The sequence below is a fragment of the Panthera tigris genome, chromosome C1 (genome assembly GCF_018350195.1).
Source record: "Panthera tigris isolate Pti1 chromosome C1, P.tigris_Pti1_mat1.1, whole genome shotgun sequence".
Taxonomy (NCBI): domain Eukaryota; kingdom Metazoa; phylum Chordata; class Mammalia; order Carnivora; family Felidae; genus Panthera; species Panthera tigris.
The window spans coordinates 203438071-203458759 of record NC_056667.1 but is presented as its reverse complement, the minus strand read 5'-3'; the positions used below and the strand labels follow the sequence as shown (position 1 = coordinate 203458759).

General features: G+C 42.7%; 1 protein-coding gene across 7 annotated transcripts in view; it reads left to right on the top strand.

The window, feature by feature from the left end:
- Positions 1-4840, top strand: part of EPHA4 (EPH receptor A4) — a 149572-nt gene extending 144732 nt beyond the window's left edge. For 5 of the 7 annotated variants that reach the window (XM_042995412.1, XM_042995414.1, XM_042995416.1 and 2 more), the window contains one exon: positions 3471-4840. Coding sequence is in view for 3 of the 7 variants with exons in the window: in XM_042995418.1 (XP_042851352.1) it covers positions 3471-3477 (7 nt within the window). In the remaining 4 variants the exon portion in view is untranslated. Of the gene's footprint in view, positions 1-2295; positions 2387-3470 lie in introns of those variants that run through there. The other 2 variants (XM_042995417.1, XM_042995413.1) reach the window with 2 other exon arrangements.
- Positions 4841-20689: the final 15849 nt, after the last annotated feature.

Here is a 20689-nt window from a genome sequence, read left to right as displayed (position 1 = left end):
ACTTCTTAAATGCTTCCATTTGCACTACTTTTAAACAAAAACTTGGTTGATTTTAACGACCTTCCTCCCCCCGCCCCCCCACCCTTGGTTTTATGCTGAAAGCTATTTCTTATAGAGCAAAAGGCATGTTCAATCTGATGCTGTCAAATCATGACAGTTTAGTAAAAACCTTTTTGCGACGCTGGTTGTAAAAGCTTTTCTCTTCAGAAGGAATGTGAAATTTCTTTCTTTCTTTTTTTTTTTTTAAACTACTCCAACAATTTCTGTTTTATCACCACTTTTGCTGAACCCTAAGAGTTCTGGATATTCATGTTCAAAGTTGACAATGTAAGTGGGGTTTTTTGCTTGCTGTAAAAAAAATAAAAAATGTATATGTTTATTTTTTTCCTTCAGGGAATCTGTGGAGTGTTTTGTTTTCAATCTCCACGGTGCAATTCAAATAAGGTGGCATTATGACATTATCTTGTAAGTCAAAAGAGTGTTTCCTTGCATACACTGAATAATTAGAAGTCTTGCTTTCTTCGAGGCGGCAGCTTAAGACTTGAGCTATTTTTTCTAAACGCTAAACATACTCAAAGCAGAACGTTTCTAAAGAGAGAACGTGTCAGCTCTAAGATACCCTAACGAGTTAATGCTGGACACTGTGCGGCCGTCGTTGTGTTGTTTTCTCAGCACGTATCTGTGTACGTGAACTCATCAGGCAAGGATTGCAAGGTGGGACGTGAAATCTTACGACGTTCAAAGGTTGCCTTCTGAATCTTCATTTTAACACGGCGTAGGAGGTAGAGTCCAGGCCAGGGGAAAGGCCAACAGAGGGCTTTCCGAGTGCCCACAATATCCGGTAGCTGTAAAAGTGAAACCTCACTGCTTCTGCGAAGTTACACATTCTAGAAGAGAAACAGGAGGACAGTGGGAAGGTTGCATTGTTTCCCAGGGCACGGAGCCAGGCTCTGGCGTCCAGACAGCTACGGATTTGAAAGCCAGCTGAGATGTTGACACTGGGAAATTCGCTCCATGTTTCTTTATAACTCAGGTCCTCCACCTGTAAATTAGAGATGATGATACTTCAACAATAACACCTTTCCTAACACACGGCGTTGTCGTAAGCGTACGTGACACGCTCTTATGTAGAACGCGCTGGGCTTCACGGAAGGAAGGTGCACTCTGCCTCCTCCAAGGTTTTCCGAGTGCTACTCATCCCTCTTTCACTCGGGAACCCAAATGTTGCATTGCGACATGCTGGAGTGAGGTGAAATGAAGTTCAATGGTAGGAGCCGTGCCCGCGAAGCCGCTTCACCTTAAATGGATTCGTGAGGATGTGATTTAAATGTGTGTCTGTACAAAAGGTACACCTACCTTTGTAGACCTACCAAGTACTCCTTTGTCGCTTAGCCTTGGAATTCGTGACATTGTGTTATAATTGAAAAAAAAAAATGAAACGCACAAGTCAGATCCCGTTGTAACGAATGGAACTGGATGGTAAAGACACTTCGATGCCTTCGTAACGGATTCAGAGGAACAATGCTTTGTTTATTTAGATGCAGTGAAAGTCACATCTTTCCCTCATGATGCCACATAGACCACATGCTTTGGTCTTTGTCCAAACACTTCCCCATGATAAAGAGGTTGTCTCCATTCAAAGGAGCTAACGTTTATTTTTCTCCACCCTAGAATATTCTGGCATCAGCTAGATACAATCCTTCATATTTCCTACCCTTGTCACTTCAAACATCCAACCCTTTTCACATACACAGTGAGTCCCCAAATAGCCCACTTCCTATTACAAACTATTTTCATAACATGTATTTATATCCAGGCATTTAGTGAAGAAGAGGGTTGGGGAACTGAAAGGGAACAAAAGTGTTTTGGGACTCCTTTTTCTCCTCTAAGAGTGGAATTTCTAGCAGTACAACAAAATCACCTTCCAAAAGTGTGCCTATCCATATGGCGTTGGTTGTGTTCCAACAGTCTTAAGGTCATACTCCTGTTCTCCTTGTCCTGCATGTAAATACATGCCTGCCTGATTAAGTCTCTGCACAGTCAGGTTTCAGGAACTACATTTGATAGACGTACTAATTTCCAGAGAAGACACAGTTGGAAAAGTAGATCCAAATCCTTCTCTTTCTTTCTCCACCCCCCCCATGATTGTCAAAATGAATGATGTTGACAAGAGACTTCTTGCAGGGAGGGCTTGCTAGTTATAACCGTACCCACATGTATAATTTTAAGTTGCTTAAGAAGTAATCTCTCTCTGAGTATTTTATAAGAAAACTTTATTTCTCTCTCTCCAAATAGACTAAAGTGTTCTCTACAAGACCAAATCATGGCTATTGACCTCAAAGAAACTAACCTGGATTTATATCTCACACACGACAAACACGCATAGGTACAAAACCAGCATGTAAATGATTGGTTTAATAAAACGAGCTAAACTGTCTTTGAAGATACGTTCCGGCCTTAATCCTTGCTCTCTCGATACCTGAGGTCATTCGCTGCCAAACATGGCCGTTGTGGTGGAAGACACAGTCCCCAAAGCTACCTTGATTGTCAGTTGTCACAAAAGAAAGAAGAGGAACTGCGTATTCGGGTTTGCGTTGATAACTGTGGGGACAGTGGAGAGCCACGATGATTCCATTGCATCGTGCTGATCTGCCCAGTGCTAGACTGATGGGGCAGTCGTGACTGATTAGTTCTTGGTGGGCTTGAGCCCCCAAAACCTTTCTCACTGGCACACCAAATGTTTCCCTGTGCCACGGCCCAAAGGGTCCCTCTCTGTGCCCGGTCCATGCAACTCGTATGACTCCTTTACCAGATACTCTCCTTCATTAGAAGTTCCTTTGTAAGAAAAACGTTCAGTGATTTTTATTTCTTCGTTTGCATTTTTGCCAATCATGTCGTTGAATAATGGCGGATCGTGGTGTTTCCAGATCTGTTGCCACGACACACAGTTTCCCTCTTTGGAAATACTGGGAGCTAGTATCCGGGGCTTTACCTGTAGCACAGTTTGCCTTTCACATCATTTTACCTTTCTCCTCTTACACAAATGAATCATCACAAGTCAGAATTTTCATCTCGCAGAGGCTGTTTGCACAGTGGATAAGGCATGGCTATAGACTCAGACTGTGTGGGTTCGAATCCCCGCTTTGCTCCTTCACCGTGTGTGACATGACCATGAGCAGATTGCTCGGCTCTGCTGCGATTCAACGGCCTCATCCGTGTGATAGGAGGAAGACTAGTCCCTTCCCCCAGTTGTTATAATTGAGCTACTAATAAACACTTTTGTTATTGTTGTTACTATAGTGGTCCTGTTTCAGAGGAGGAAAGCAGGAATTCATGCTCTCCCTCCTGAGCTGCTTCTTACTGAGCCACACCGACCCTTACGTGCTTTGTTCTTGCCCGTAACGTTGGCTGACAACCGGCTGGCCGTATTGGTTGATGTTTTGTCTAAAACCTTGCTCCTTTCTCTACAGGGAGTAGATTCTGCTATCTTGGCCTCACAGCCCTTCCTGTCGATCACAAAGCCCACAGAAGAAAACAGAACACACCCTCCTCAGTCCCTTCGAGATGTGTTCCTTCTGCTTCCCCTCTGCCAGTTCTGGAGCAAAGACCCTGATGAAACAACACCCGTACCTGAAAAGAACAAATGGCTGACGTTCCGATCTCCTCTCCCAGTGAAAGAAACAGCAAACGTGCGAGGCTCAGCACCTGTTCTCCCGTTGCACTGAGGAACGGACTGCCTCGCAGCACCGACTCCGCAGAGCCCTTGTTCCTAAACTCCTTGTGGTTTTATTTATATGTATTTCCGTATCTCATTCCTGTGCGTCACTGCTGCATTGGTGCGGCAGCAAGTGACCCAAGGCTACAGGTCTTACGACGGACACCAGGTTGGGTGCCACTACGCAAAACAAAGCCAGTTCCCATGAGCTGCCTATGATATGCATTGCTGAAGTCACATTTTACCCAGGGTGTGCCATTGCAGTGATATAAATATATTTTTTTCCTAGACTAAATATGAGCTGACTATCTCTTTTGATGTGTGTACATAGGTGTGAGTGTGCGTGTGCGCGGGTGTGTGTGCACGCGTGAGCGTCTAACCTCATGCTTAGACCCGCCTGCGAATGTTGTGGAATGCTACACCCGGAGAGTGCTGGCTTTTCCACCAGTCCTGAGATTACGAGCCACGTGCGACAGTGGGCCTGGAGGCCGCACCCGTCCCCTTAGAAAGACAGCCCGGAAGTGTTCAATGCCCTGTATCTAGAAGTGTGTTTCATAACTGCCACACTGACCTTGATAAGTAATTCGACAGCTTTGGATGGAGGCATTTTCACCTTAGCAGGGGGGTAATTTGAGAATATAAGTCCATGCGGGTGACACCCATCGTCGAGATCATTAATGCGGACTGAACTTCCCATCTGAATCACCAATTTCTTGATGGAGAGAGAGAGAAGGGGATGGAATTTGTCTGGTGACCTCAAGTGGAATAGAAGTAGCCTTTGTTTTCCTGCATAAATGGACTCGTTGAATGCGAACAAATATATGCAACCCATGCGCTTTTGGAGACGAACGTAGACGCGTGTGTCAGCTTTGAGATGATGTGTCCCGGATTAATACTTTGTCTCTCAATGTCACAGAAAAATACATGCCAGTGACTCTCGAGGTTGGCATAGTTGGGATTAAATGTCCTCAAGTGATTTCGGGTTCCCAGTTTAGAGGATGAGTTCTACAATTAATTCATATGCAGCTAACTCCTGTGGCCCTTAGCCTTCTGGAATCTGAGGTCCAGTGTGTGAAGATTCAGTTCTGATAGGACACGTGTACCAAACTCCAGCCAACATACTGCCATTTTTTCATAATCTGAGTGGCTGCCTTGCGTATTCTCAGCTACGGTTGCAGAAACTGTGGCCATTTACATAAGCTATAACATCAAATCAGGGAAAAATGGGAAAAAAAAAAAAGATTCCGAACCCTATGCTATTGAAGAAGTAGAGAAAATCATCAATAAGTATTTATTACATTCTGACAGGGTGTGTGGCATTGTATTCGCATAGCTATGCCAGAGTGACAAAGTGAATTCACCCCTTTTCGGGGACTTTACTATATTTTTAAAGGGATGTGCCTATGCATTGATGCCTGAAAAATATGTATAAAGAAATGAGGTTGAATCTCTGAGCTGGTCATCTTTCCCCAGAGGTCAGGGCAGGAGGCCAACTTCAGGGACTGGATTAGCCCCATAAGCGAGTGCTGGCCTAGTGAGTTCAGATGCTGAATCTTGCTCAGATCTTCCATTAGGGCAGCATTAAGCTGTTCCCCTGCACCAAATCGAGTAGCTTCACCATGTGTCTGCCGGCCCCAAATTATTTTTAACAGTCATGGATGAAACGTTCTGGTGTGTTCAAAGAGTTATTTTGGAGACAGGTTGTGTTCACGACACTACTGGTGTGTATGTTTTGAGAACTCTTGTATTCGATCTGTGAAGGATATGTGTATTAATCCATACACGCTTATAGCCTCAATGTTGGTCCGAAGACACGCAAATTCTGACCAGTCAAGGAAAGTTCTAGAAGCAATATTTTCACTTAACATTCTCCAAACATCAAGCGTTGATACACACTGAAGAGTGCATTTATTTTTTGTATCACTCCAAGTATGTTGGAATATGCAAGGACTGTGGTTAAAATTAGAATGTATAAGGCCTATTATAATTTAGTTCATACCATAAAGGAAATTAACAGAACATTGCTTGGTTCATACATGTTCCAAAATTTGAGCGCTCTCTTGAGTTAGACATAGATTTTTCTATTTTGTTTTATTTTGTCAAGGTATTTTTCTTCCCTTCATGAACTTTAGGTACACATAACTTATGTCATTTATTTATGGTCTTTTATACCTAGTTTGTAAAATTGTAAAATAGCAAACTAAATGCAAAGAGTTTGCATTTGAAAATAATAAAGTAGTTGCCGTATACAGACCTGGAATCTAGTTGTCTCTTTTCAATAATTTGTCAACATGCATGCTGTTTCTAAATCCATGAATTCTTGGTTGTCCTTTGGTTAGCCCACAAGATCTTAAGTTCCAGTTGAGTGCGCTTAGAGGATAAAAAACGTTGACTTCCAAATGGCCCTGGCCCTTGAGAACCACGCATTAGCAAATCGGACTTAGGTTCTATGAGTTTTGCACCTATCCCAATGTAATTAAGACAATGAACTTTGTTTGGAATTTAGTGTCCCCTCCTACCATGCAATCTAGGGTGAATTTCTTAACTTCCTGGGCCCATTTTCTTGTTTGTAGAGTGGCAATTATAATATCACAAACTTTTATAAAGACTATATTAGAACGTTAGTACAGTGTCTAACCAGATGATCTAGCCAGAGCTCAGCAAATGGTAATTACAGTAGTCCTCCTTTCATCTGTGGTCTCAGTGACCAACGGTCCACCATGGCCTGGGCACAGATGACCCAACTTCTGGTGTAGCATCAGGAGGTCAATAGTAACTTAATATTATGTCAGTGCCTATGTCATTCAGCTCACTTCGTCACCTAGGTATTTTATAATCTCAACATCATCACAAGAAGAAGGGTGAGTATACTATAGTAAGATACTTCGAGACAGGGCGCCTGGGTGGCTCAGCCGATTGAGCGGCTGACTTCGGCTCAGGTCACGATCTCACAGTTCGTGGGTTCGAGCCCCGCGTCGGGCTCTGTGCTGACAGCTCGGAGCCTGGAGCCTGCTTCGGATTCTGTGTCTCCCTCTCTCTCTGCCCCTCCCCCGCTCATGTTCTGTCTCTCTCTCTCCCCAAAATAAATAAACACTAAAAGAAAAATTTTTATTAGAAAACAAGATATTTTGAGAGAATGAGAGACCATATCCATATAACTCTTGTTACTGTATATATAATGTCATTCTATTTTAGTATTAGTTATTGTTAATATCTTACTGTGCCTTATTTATAAATTAAACTTTTAGGGACACCTGGGTGGCTCAGTCAGTTGAGCGTCCAACTTTTGATGTCAGCTGAGGTCATGATCTCACGGTTGGTGAGATTGAGCCTCTTGTTAGGCTCTGCGCTGACAGCATGAAGCCTGCTAGGGATTCTCTCGCTCTCTCACTCTCTCCCTCCCTCTCCCTCTGTCTCTCCCCCGCTTGTTCGTGTTCCCTCTCTCTCCAAATAAATAAATAAACATTTAAAAAACTTTCTCATAGGCCTGTATGCATCAGAAAGAAAAACATCATAGATATGGAGTTTGATGTTATCTATGGTTTCAGATGTCCACTAGGGGTTCTCAGAATGTATCTCCCGTGGATAAGAGGGGACTACAGTAGTCTCAAGAGCATTTTTAGTGATATAACCTGTCTTCTGTAACATCCTCAGTTCTATACCCTCTCTAACGTCTTTGCTACTGATCCAAGTGACCAGCTACCCATCCTTACCACAAGCTTTTATTCCTGGATCCTTGAGAGTGCATTGGGGTCCAAGAGTATCCCTAAAAGATGGTCCCAATGTTAATAGTGACATGTCTATGTGTGTTTTCATGGGGAGAAAGCCCATCAGTTTCATCAACTCCTACATGAATGTGGCATACAAAAATAATAAGGGCCATGGTTTTAAGGGTGAATGCTCTCCTCATTACACCATTTCATTAAACAAACTATCAATTGGCTGAGCCCCTGTTAATTGAAAATCAGTCCCAAGACTTATTACAATGTATTAATGAAAGCCCTTAAGCGCAGCTGGCTTCAGAGAACGAGAGCATGCTGTTCAGTGTTATCAGAGACATTTTAAAACAGATCTTGAAATAAAAAGAATCTGGGGTATGTAAAACAGGTTATTTTGTGTTTCTTTCTCAGTTAAGTATCTCTCGAGATTCAGCTGTATTAACATGTAGTCAATAAGATATTTGTGAGACTGACTGGGCTTGGTATTTTCTGTCCCACTTGTTTAACAAGACAGAAAGTCAACTGTATTGGAAATATATCTATATCTATAAATATATGGAGAGAGACGTCTTACGGGGACTCGGCTCATGGATTTATGAAAAGCTGAGAAGTTCCATGATCTGCAAACTGGAGACCCAGGGAATTCAGTGGGGTAGTTCCGTTCAACTCCAACAGCCTAAGCACCAGCCACACCAAAGGCGTAAATCCCAATCTGTGGGCAGGAAAAGATGAGATGTTCTATCTCAGAGAGTTAAGGCAGAAAACAAGAGGGGAATGCTGCCTTTCTCTGCCTATCATTCTATCCAGGCCCTCAACATACTGGATGATGCCCACCCACACCCAACAGGGCATTCTATTGAATCTACCAATTTTAAGTGCTATTCTCAACCAGAAACACCCTCACAGACACATCCAGAAATAATGTTTAATTTGGACCCCCCCCCGACCCCGCCCATGACCAGTCAGGTTGACACGTAATTAGCCATCTCAGCGACCAATATTCTCCCCTAGGTTTTCTAGAATGAGCTGGCAGAATGGTATCAAAATTGCCACATGTCACCTGAAAAATAATTTTGAGACTGATTTTAGTGTAGTGTCATATGAGACGTTTGTATTATTTAGCGTCATGAAGGCTAGCTTCTGTAATAAATGGCCCCAGATTTTCAGGGCTTAACACGCTCCAGTGTTGTTTCTAGCAAACATCATCATAGCCTGATGAGGATCCAGAGGATCTTCCTGGCAACTTTGCAAACAGTGACGTGGATCCAAGCTCCTTTCCTGCTGTGAGGCTGCCATTTCAATCTGTGGCATCTAAGGACACCACCTAAGAGAATGTAGATGATTGTTTTATGGCCAGGCTTGGAAAGGGCTTGTATTTCTACTTCTCTTATCTTATTGGCCAAAACATCACATGGGCCTAAGCTACTGTTTGGAGGCCGGAAATAAGAATCTTGTGTGCACAGGAAGAGGAATTAAATCAGCTGAGCAGCTAGCCAGTCTCTACCACAAGTACAAAGGAGCACCGTGCACCAACGGGAGGTCAGGGAAGGCTTCCTGGGGAAGTCAAGTGCACCTATAAGCGTTGTTTGATTTTCTCCCATAAATGTGTCTAATACTCATTTCCCCAGAAATGCAGAGAAGCGTGAGCAATGTTCAGACTTGCCATCACATTTGCATTCTTGTCCTCGTCTACCCAGATACTTCAGCGATAACATTTTTCTTTCTATAACACAGATCGCTATGCTTTCTCCAGTCACAGCTTTCTGTTTATATACAAAAATTTCTGCCTTTTCAGGTTTTTAATTGCCGTAGCCACTCAGTGCTCCTAGGATGAGGCAAGGGGGTGGGGAACATAGAAAAACCCCTAATCCTGGGCAAGCCATTTGCAGCATTATTTTTCCTCTGAATAATGATACAACTAGATACAACTAGAATGTGCAAAACCATAACACCTGAACCCCTGGACATTGATCGGATGGGCAAGACCTTAATTAAAGTCCTTCCCGAAGCATCCTAAGAACTGGCGCTAAAGCTCAGGCTTACAGGGTTCCATCCCCTTTCGTATTTTTGAACACTTACCTACATGCCAGATATGGATTACGCTCTGTTTGTTTCAATGCAACTGCCTGTATCTGAGATGTAAGGCCTCATGCGTTCATTTCATGGTTGAAAAATACTAACGTCCGATCGGTCAGACAATCAGTTCAAGGCCACCTTGCTGATAGGGCTGGAATTTGGGATTTAAACACAAGTAGTTGGACTCCAGCAATTTGCTTGTAACTTCTGCATCACCCTGACCCATGTATGATAAACTCAATCCGATTGAGCAGCTTTCCAGGCGGGTATGTTCCAGCTTGATATTGATGCCACAAGCCATTGTTAGCAGGTAAGCATGCCTTCTTCTTTTAAAATATTTATTTATTTTGAGAGAGGGAGAGAGAGTGAGAGAGAGAGAGAGATAATGCAAGTAGAAGAGGGGCAGAGAGAGGGGGGAAGACAATCCTGAGCAGGCTTCACGCTGTTAGCACAGAGCCTGACCCAGAGCTCGAACTCACAAACCATGAAATCATGACCTGAGCTGAAACCAAGCGTCCGGTGCTTAACCGACTGAGCCACTCAGGCGCCCCCCTTGGTGCCAGTACATTCTTTCTTAAGCACTGTTTTCCCCTTCTGTTGCCAGGTGACTTATTTTTGATCGGTTTGTCATGTTGATTTTTTTTTTCTTTTGGTAAGCTCTAGTTGAAAGAAACTGTAACTGAAATACAGTGTTCACCTTACGCACTGTGTTTTGTAAGAATTGACCTCCAAAGTCTACTGTTCACTTAAAAGCAGAGTGTCGTCTATTATCACTAAAATACGACTATCTGATACGGAGTGGGGGAGGAAGTAGTGATTTTCTGTAATAATCACGTTTGTGTTCCAGGCATAAAAATCATGGACGGTGGCACTTCTCAAGAGCCATTCTTCACTTTGATGACAGTGTGTGACAGAGAGGCTGACCATTAACCAAACAGAAACAAAAGACGGCCCCACGCACAAGAGAAAAATGAACGAAAGTGGAGCCTGAGCAGCACGTAATCACAAAGTACGCAGATTTAACGTGAACTCCACCTTGGCTGCCCACTCCCTCTGGCGACCTTGAGCAAATCATCTCCCCGAAACTAAGTTTACTCACCTTTGAAACGAGAGGAAGAATTCTCTACTTGGTCAGGGTCTTACAAGAATTCAGTGTCATCAATTCTGTAAGAAGCAGGAGCTGCAAACATGGGTGTCTACGCAAGCCAGCTAGGTCACGTGAATGTCGGTGCGGTCCAAATGTACCACGAGAGTATATTTTTTTTTTTTTAATTTTTTAATGTTTGTGTATTTTTGAGCAAGAAAGAGAGCCAGAGCACGAGCCGGGGAAGGGCAGAGAGAGAGGGAGACACAGAATGCGAAGCAGGCTCCAGGCTCCGAGCGGTCAGCACAGAGCCCAATGCGGGGCTCGAACTCATGAACCGTGAGATCATGACCTGAGCCGAAATGGGACGCTTTACCCACCGAGCCACCCAGGTGCCCTGAGAAAAACGCATATTGTGATAAAACATTAGACGGGTAAGACGTTCATGAATATTATTCAGTGGATGGTACAGGTTGGGGCAAGAAGGGTTCTACAGCCAATTAAGATGGGGAAACCGTGATGCATCCCATCACCCTCTTTTGGAGATTCGTAAAACACATTGGCACATTGAGGGCTCTGAGAAGTCCTGCTGTGAAGAAACTGGTTTTGCCAATTTAACGTAGCATTTTCCAAACACATTTGAAAACAAAACCCTCTTCATGTCTTGTTGGAACGAAGTCCTCTGTCTATCCTTTGGGATTTCAGATGAGGACTAAAGGAGAGAAAAGCAAAGGGATGCACCCCCTGAAGTACAGATTTTAGCTCAAGTTTCCTGATCCCCAACACACCACGCATTCTACCTTCACCACCCAAGGCATACTCCAAGAAGTACGTACTTGCACTTGACTCATGACCAGGGCTAAGATGTCTGACTTCTAGTCCTAGTAAAGAACCAAAGAGATTTTGGCAAAGCAAAAATGCACGACACGCTTCAATCACCAACCTAAGACGTGTAGCTACACCGTGGGCTCTGGCCTCAGTTCACCCTTCCCTTTGGAGGAAGTGCCTTCAGCCATGGACGGCTCCCCGTTGAAGGGGTAATAGACCCCTGACATATCTTGTTTCTGGCGATCGCCCTGAACATAATTCTTTGTTTACAGTGCTGTTGTAGAAAACTTGATGAATACTTAGGAGAAAATAGAATTAGGACCTAAGGACCCAGTTAAAATCAACTTAGTAGAACATAGTCATTGCTTTGTGTAGAGCTGGAAAAGATAGCCATGAGAGAAAGTGGCTTAAACATACACCAGAGAAACTATATATTATACACATAATATGTAAGAGGCAATTATGGCCTAGTAATCTGCAGTATGTCACTACCTAGCAATCAGATTGACGGATTCTAATGAGACCCATGTTGTTTGTAATCAGACTGGCATTGCTTATTCAGAGCTCTATTCCGTAAGATGCACTTTTAAATGGCTCAGATTGCACCAGATGCTATAAGAAATAGCGTTCCGTTTTATTCCATTACCAGCATTTTTCCCTCTTCCAATTAGCATAATTTAAAATCAGCCCGAGGCAAAATGTGCCGGGCTGAAAAGTTGCGAAGAAGTTCAAGAAATACTTGAAAAGAAAAAGGCAAAAAGACACACATGCACAACAATTTTTTTTTTTTTAAATTTGGGCAAAAGAACATTACAATGAATAGACCTCTTATTCTTTCAATTGCTCAGAATTTATTTCTGTGACTTATGGAAATACTAGAATCTCTCAGGGGGCTAATTGCCCTGGAGGTCGCTCTTGCTTATGCATTATCTTGTGGATGACAGAATCACCACCTCATTTACCATTCAGTCAAGGTTTAATTGAGTTCATTTTGTTTTTCCCCTCCTCAAAATGGCCAGGAACTTAGAGAATCAAAACAAATTTTCATTTGCAAAATGAGAAGATCCTTGGAAATTGCCTCTTTATAAGTTAGGTCCCGACTGTTTATAAAATATATGAAGTTAAAACTTAGGCTAACGTACTACACAATTTTCCCTGATGTCATCTGCCGCGATAGTAAAAGCAGAGCTAGCTTGTTAAATAAGGATAGGCATCTGATGTTAAAAGACTCATTTTTCAATGATTTGCCTCCCCGGGGGCAACTTCCTCATAATGAGGTATAAACTCCCCAGGTATAAACTCCGGTAGCTCGCATGGCATTCCCTCCCCCTGGGGTCTCCTCCTGATAGCACCTAACAGATATCTGTTGAGGATCCAGGTTTTCTCTTGGTGTCATTAGGGTGGGACTGACCCATCCCTAGCTATATTATCCTCGTGGGTCTGAACCAGAGTAAACCTCTGAACCAATGGCTGCTTCAGAGAGGTCCATTCAGGGTGAAACTTGAGACTTCTTACCCATAGTATGGGAAGCAATCCTTCTTGAACTCCCACCCCGAGTGAACAAAAAAGGGCAACTTTTGCTCTGGCAGCCATTTTGGAATCATGAGATCTCCAACTAATGGAGACACATAGATGAAGAGAATCTCAAAGAAATAGAGCCGTATCCAATTGGTGTACTGGAGCCGGTTTGTACCGACCAGCTCCCGAGAGCTGATTGTTAAAGTTGTAGGATGCGTGTGAGGCGCCTGGCCGGCTCAGTCAGTAGAGCATGTGAGCTCAAGCCTCCCGTTGGGCATAGAGCTTACAACTGGCCACTGTGGTAGTGTTTACACCATAATCATGGGCAAACACTGGAAGTGAGGGCTGCTGTTTCTTTTTCTCCTTCTCTCTTTCCTCCTCTTTCTTCCTCCTCCTCCTCCTTCCTTTCTCCCCCGAGAGCTGGTTGTCAAACATTTCCCAGCTTTCCACTAGCTGTGCCTCTGACTGAACCGTGCCTGAGGCTTGGCCTGCTTCTGCGCTTTTCCAATCGGAAGCCCAGAAATCTCCTCCATTGTTTACGTCAGTTTGACCCAGAGGATTTCTGTGACTGTTAACCCAAACCGTAACCCACCATTGTCTGCAACCTTCTCCGTAACAAAAGCTCACATTAATGAAGACTTTGCCAAGGACCAAGAACTTCGCTAAGTGTGAATCTGCTTCGCTCAAACAAACCATCCGCTTGCACAGAGAAGATACCTTGATGGTTTCTAACACACCCGTGAAGAGACTAAACCTTGGAGCACAAGTGTCACTTATCCAAGTTTCAAAGAGACCTATTTACAATTTTCCAGATACACCAAGGCTTGCCACACTTCAATGCCTTACCTATGCTGTTTCCTCTCCTTATATACCTTGTCGACCTAGTTAATGCCTACTCGTTTTTCAGGATCCTGAGTCAGCGCCTAATGGAGTACTTCTTTATCCTATGAGTCTGAGTCACTAAGTCACTTCTCCTATCACCCCTTGCCTACCTTGTCTAGAGTGCTTTTAGCAATGCAGAGTGCTTATTGATTTTCTTGTCGGTTCCCCTACTAGACTATACGATCAACAGAATCTTGGAAATAATAGAAAAAAATCTTTAATTTTCTTGTCTATATCTTCATGCATTAGGCATGCCTGCCACATTATAGGTTCTCAATCACTGCCGGCCGGGTTACTTGCATGGATGAATTAACAAAGCCTCATGATTTGTTTTTACTGCATTGAAATTCAAGGAAAGAAGAAATACTCTGTCATTACCCTTAGTACATATCCTCACGCTAAATATGTGAATCATCCAAAAGCTATTAAAACTCCTTGACCTCTTGGTTTTCTTCATTTTTTCTCATCTTGAGTATCGCCACCTTTATCACCATGAATCGTCTGCCCGGGTGTCGGGCAAATGGAAGAGTGTGTTGAGGGCTATTAGAAAGATCATTGGGTTTTGTATCAAATAGACAGGATACGAATTCCAGTTCCGCTCTTTACTGCCTAAGTCTTAAGCAAATTACATGCTTTCCTCATATGTAAAATAGGAATGGTCTAACATTTAAGGTTGCCACGTGGACGTAAATCATTGGTACATGGCCAGGTGCATGGTAATAGGCACTTAAGAAATGGTAGCTCTTTACCTTCATGTCCTACAAGCTTAGCCATATTTTGCTTGATTTTTTTCCTAAGAACTATCACTTGAGATTTAGTATCTGATGTCCGTTTACTTCGTTTGGATGTTTCAAACTAGCGTTTCATCCTACTAATCCAACTGTGATTAACAATAGCCACAAACACTGCTCTACACCCCCATGAGGACTGGAGGCAAAAACAGTTTTTTCAAGCTGAAACCCTATCACTTACAGGTTTCTAAGAAGTTTCTTATTTTCAGGGTCAGGCTATGATTTGTCTTTGGATCCCTTCAATTTGTTTCCCTTTTTATTAGATCCATGCACACCCACCCGCACACACACACACAGAGCACCGAAACTTGCTCACAGGAAATCAGAACGTGAGGCCAGACCATGACAGAAATGATATACAAATTGCCGTATTTTCGTGTTTTAATTTGGAAGACATACTTTGGGGAAGGAAAAAAAAAACTGGGCTAGTCTTAGCAACTGGGAGTGAGTGACTCTTGTCCTACATGTGGTGTTGAAATTGAATATGCCAGACTTTGGGAAATATCCTTTGGACTCTCGTGAATGCCACGTCTGAACTATGACACTAGGTCACATGCATCGGGTGGCAACTTTGCCCTGGATGGAAGGTTGATCACTGTCAGTCCTCCTGAAAGGAGGAAGTTCCAGGGCTGGACAGAAGCTCCCCCTGGGACTAGCAGAGAGGACATTTTCTTCCTTAAGGCCTTAAGTGGTGAAATAAAGTTGAGCCATGGGAGTGTTTAGAGTATTTGAGTGGTGAGAAGGATTGGGTCGCTGCACAAAGAAACAAGCTGGAGACAGGCAGAGTGTTGACCGAATTAAGGAGATCTAATGAGAAATCTGGGAACGGGGATGGTTGCGGTTGGGAGTTATTCCCTGTCACCCTAAACTTCAATTCATTTGGGGTAAACCACATCTTCCCTAATCCTTTTCCAACTGTGATATGGGGAATTGGGTGAGCCGTAAGTTCACTGTTAGACCAGGGAGGAGGCAGTAGGGTTTGTTGTGAAAAGTACCTGCCCAGAAAAGGTGTGCTATCAGGAGTATTTCAGCAGCACAGGAAAACCAAAAGGAACCTGGAAGATTTGTTCTGGATGACACGGGAGACAGGATGCTGGGAAACACTTAGAAAACTTCGAGAAGGCTATTAGCCAGGAGTCGGCTGGGAAGAGATCAGATCCACCTGCCTCCAAAGATGATGCTCTTCCTAAAATACTATCTTGCTTCTTGAAGAACAGAACTGGGGAGGGATGCGGTTCACTGGTTGACTTCCTACAGCATGTCCACAAAGCAGACCTGTGAAAACATTGCCTTTTCTTCGTTTCCGAGCTCTTTTGGTATAAGATGCCCATCGTTATTGTTATCTGTCCAACCGCCTTGATGGAGGAGTGGGACGTAAGGGAAATTTGTGTTTTCATGAGAACCAGTAACATTTCACCCCTTAAGTAAGACTTTTAACTCTCTGATCGATGACCTGAAATTGATTTTCCCCCAGCTATTCACCAACATGATAGGAAATCTACTTAGTGTAATAGGTACTCTCTGCTTGATGTTGTTGGAAAATAATACCATGCAGTTTAGAAGATACTAGATCTAGCCTGAACTCTGCTACAAAGAGCTATGTAAGTGGGAATATGTCACTCCTGACTCTTTGTTCTAAAACCAGGACTTGGACTTCCCAATCTTTACTATCTTCCAGCTCAAAAAGGCAGTATATGTTTTAAATGTCTTGGTTCCTAGATATGAGTTTCTGAAGGCAAGAGTGTTTATATACAGTCACAGAAAAGAAGGGCAGCACTGATATTTAGCAGATTCCCTGGTACTGTTGTAGCAGCTGTTATGATATTTAAGTACTTTCAGGTTATCTGGTGCATGGTTCGTGTTCTAAGACACCCTGACTGGTCCCTGTTGCCTGAGCTGTCCCAATTATCACCCATGCAGCCCTGCAATCACTGAATGCATGTATTTCATAGAAATTTATTTTTTGAAAGGTTTAAAAATATCTTCACACATATAAAGCAATAAAAATTCTGAATAGAGACTTGGGCCATAAAAAACAAAACAAAACAAACAAACAAACAAATCACTGATGATAGAAAGAGAGAGAGCAAGACAGAGAGAGAAAAGAAAGATCACCACCCAACCAACCCAAAGGTTGACCAGAAAACTTAACGCCGTACTAGTCGTGGACGGTCTCTTACATCATTCTGTGTCTTTTCTTTCTTTTTTCTCCCTTCTTCCTTTTTCCTTCTTCTTCTTTTTTTTCATCGGAGAGTTCAAGGGAAGAAATTTCTATTTTTAGATTTTCCTGAACCTGTTACCTAGGATTGTCAATAGAACAGAGCTTTGACTAGTTAGATATCTTTTATCAAGAAATTAGATTTCCAGTACTTTGAGAATGGAAACACACAGAAAGAAGAAAAACATTTCTTGTGCCATTAAGTGAACTCAAAGTGCTTCTTTTATTCTTTCCTCTATGCTAAAATGAGCAAAATATTCTGTGGTATTTTGGATGGGAGAGAGAGTGGGACACTCACAATGCAAGGTCTTTTACTGACCCACAGCCAGTGCTCCTTGCAAAAGGTAATCTAATAATCCTCTACTCCATTTAAGGTCTATAGGAGCTCGTACCTTTCTAGACATTTTAAATGATTTGTCCAATGACCCTGCAAGACCTTCTGATCCAAGCACTGTTATCACTCGTGCTCGATGGAAATTTCGGTGGGCCGACGTCGACGGAGATCTCGGATGCTGACATATGCCCTGCTGGTGTGTGATTTTCTTTTTTATCTGCCAGCCACCTTGTCCAAAGGGGTCCCCCCAAGTCGCAAGCCCATGTCTGGGAGGGTTTGTTCTTCCGATTGACGCAAGTAACTTTCAGAAAGCTCTCGGAGGTTCTTTGAGGATCTATTGCTATTCTCGACAGAGTTTTGTAGTTGATTGCTTTGAAGCCCACTTATCTTGCCTAGCTGATTGAAGATGTTGCTGATGTGCTTTTTTAATTAGTTCGTGAAGTGGGTGGAGTTGGAGCAAAGTCAATTTCATCTTGCTAAAATCCAATCAATGCTAGTTGACTGAATGACTTTAGTTTATTTAGCTGATTGACCCCGGACTTCTTCAGAAGTTGTTTTCTCTTATTTTCAATTTTGATGATTAAAAAAATGATTTAATTACAGAAGTCACTTCTATGTCACTTAATATGTTGGCAGGGAATTTACCCCCCCTTCCACCTTACGTATAACTCATAAGGCGCACCGTAAAGTCCTGACGAATTCCATAATATTTGCTGTTCCCCACTGTAAAAGAAACGACACGCTTTCGTCTGTGGATTTTTCATTTCTTTACTGTGCAGACAACTATTTATTGAAGGAAAAGATTGCTCAGTCCCTTGCAAAATATTTACAATGTGCTCACTTTTGTTGAGATTCACTTTAGGGTTTTTTTGTAAGGCTGTGTTTTGCAAATCCTTTCACTGGTTAAACTTTTTCTTCTTGAAGGAATGAATAGAAAAACAGGGGTTCCCATTTATTTGGAGAAGAATTATTGTGACTGCCTGCCTGGGCATCAAGCTGAAACGCTTACAAAACCACTTCACATCCCAGACAACAACCAACCAAATTTTGTTTCTGTCAAAATAATAGAAACAAATGGTTCCAAAGCAGAGATGCTGCTTGTAAACATTTTCATCAGAATCAAGCACTGTGGCTGTTAAAATTCATCTAAATTAAATGTGTGTTTCTGAAACAAATGCCTTCTTTGTGAAAGATTTGCCAGCGAAGATACCTCTAACCCTGCAGGGTGAGGTCACATATATGAAAATCCTATGATTCATGAGAGCCTAATTAAACAGAGAAAACTCTAGTAAACTTCTCTCTATAGAAAAGGTGCTTTTTTAAGGTGGTAGTGAAAAGTTGTTCTGAAGTTTTAAATCCAAATGTTATTTTAAAGCAATTCTACAAGCTGACTCACAAAGAACAAGGACAGCTAAGTATCCAATGTACCAAGATACCTGACTTGAGTCCCAAACTGGACTTAGGTCCTTCTTTCATTTTGATTACTTTGGTCCTGGAGTGTCTGAAGGGGACAGAGCATGTGCCAAAACATTGGAAGGGACAGATTAGTGTCTACCCACCCCCCCGGCACCCCTGAGAGACTAACTTTCAGATCACAGAAGAAGTTATAAACTGGCTGTTGCCACATAAGATCTGCATACGTGCCACTCTAAAATGCCACTCACATTTCAAGCTTCCGTGTATGTCGTACACACTAACATCCTTTTAACAAAAACACGTTACATGACTGAGCTCAAGAGCCAGAGGTAGGGAAGTACCTTCCATCCACCATGAGGTCAAAGCAAGCCACGTGGCGGAGACGAACATCAATGGGTGGGGGGCATATTCTCCTGTCATGAGGGAGGGGGAAGTGCATAAATATTTCCTGAACAGTATTGTCATCTACCACAGGTGGTAAAGCCAGAAAGTAAAAGACACGTGTTCATGAAATATTTATGAGTTTCAGGGTCCAAACAGTGCCATAGATCATCGTGCGGCTTTGGTACTCCTAGCGTTTAGAGAAGCCATCAGTGGAGACCTGATGTGTGGTGAAGCAGTATTTCTCTTGGGGCCTCTTGCCTACAGTCAGGGACCAGTTACCTCGGTACAATGCTGGAGCAGGGGAGCAGGAGAGCACTTAATGCTGAGGACACATGAGATGTAACTACCCCTGGGGAATCCGAAAAACACCTGGGTAGGGGAGAGTTTCAGGGGTGCTCAGTGCCTGAACAAGCAGGATAATTGGTACAGATTAATTTGTATTCATTGCCCTTGAACGGTGTGTTCCATAGATCACGTGGGAGATTGGATCCATTTTCTAGGTAGTTCTAAAATAGAGCCCCACAGAAGTCATATCCATATTGTGAAGATGAAAAGAACATGTTTGGCCTGAAACGACATGTTTAGATCTAAGACAGACTAGAAAGCTTATTTTTAGACACATAACGAAATGGGTATGTGCATCCGCTGGGGGTTTTAGTCAACAAACAATTGAACAATTTTAAACAACGGAAGCAGTTTGAAAGTATGCAATATAGTTTTGTCGTCTTATCCTAAAAAGATACACAGCTTCTATTTGTAAAAGGAACTCATGATCCTACCTGCTCCTTCACCTGCCATCCTCTGCCTACGAACACATAACATATGCACATTGTCGCATCACAGTATGTAAAAATATGAACATGGGATCTTTGCTATTCTCCCTTCAAAAGGTGGAGTATAATTTGCCTCCTTTTCAGTGTACAATGGAGTTAATGACTTGTTTTCTAACAATATAGTAGAAGTAGCAGTGTGTGTCTTCTGAGACTCAGTCATAAAAGGTATTGCGGCTTCCTCTTCTTCTCACCACTGGATTCTTTCCTTTGGACAAAGTCAGTTGCCCTTGGTGAAGACAGACAGCATATGAAGAGGTCCACGTGGTGAGGAACTGAAGACTCTTGCCGGCAGCCATGTGGTTGAGCCAACTTAGAAGCAGATCCTATAGCCCCAGTCAAGCCTTCAGATGACCATGGTCTTGACTACAGTTTCATCAGAGACTCTGAGGCAGAAATACCCACCTCTCTCTGATTGTGATCCATAGAACCTGTGTGATCCACAGAATCTAACTGGGTAAAAAAGAATGTAAGCCCATTACATTAGGGGGACTGATATGTGTGTTAAAGTCAATAGAGTGGAAGTCCCAATAAAGATCAAAGAATTGTTGGAATGGGAAGGTGTTAGAATATGTGAATTAGAAAGACAGAGCAGATGTTCAGAGAGTACAATGCTTCAAGTCAAGATAGTGGAAGTAATATAATTTTGGATATGGAGATTATGAGATCTAGGTTGTTAAGATCATGAGAGTTGATGGCTAAGGTGAAGTGAAGGAAAGATTGTTGGAAATGAGAAGCTGAAGTGATGAATGGATTATCTCGTTAGATGTTGAAGCTGCCAAGAGTGATGACAGGGGCAGGATTAATTTTGGCAAGAAAGGCAGTGAGCTGGGTGCTAATATTTTCAATATATGTGGAGGCCTAATTGAATACTTATTACACGAGTAAAACAAG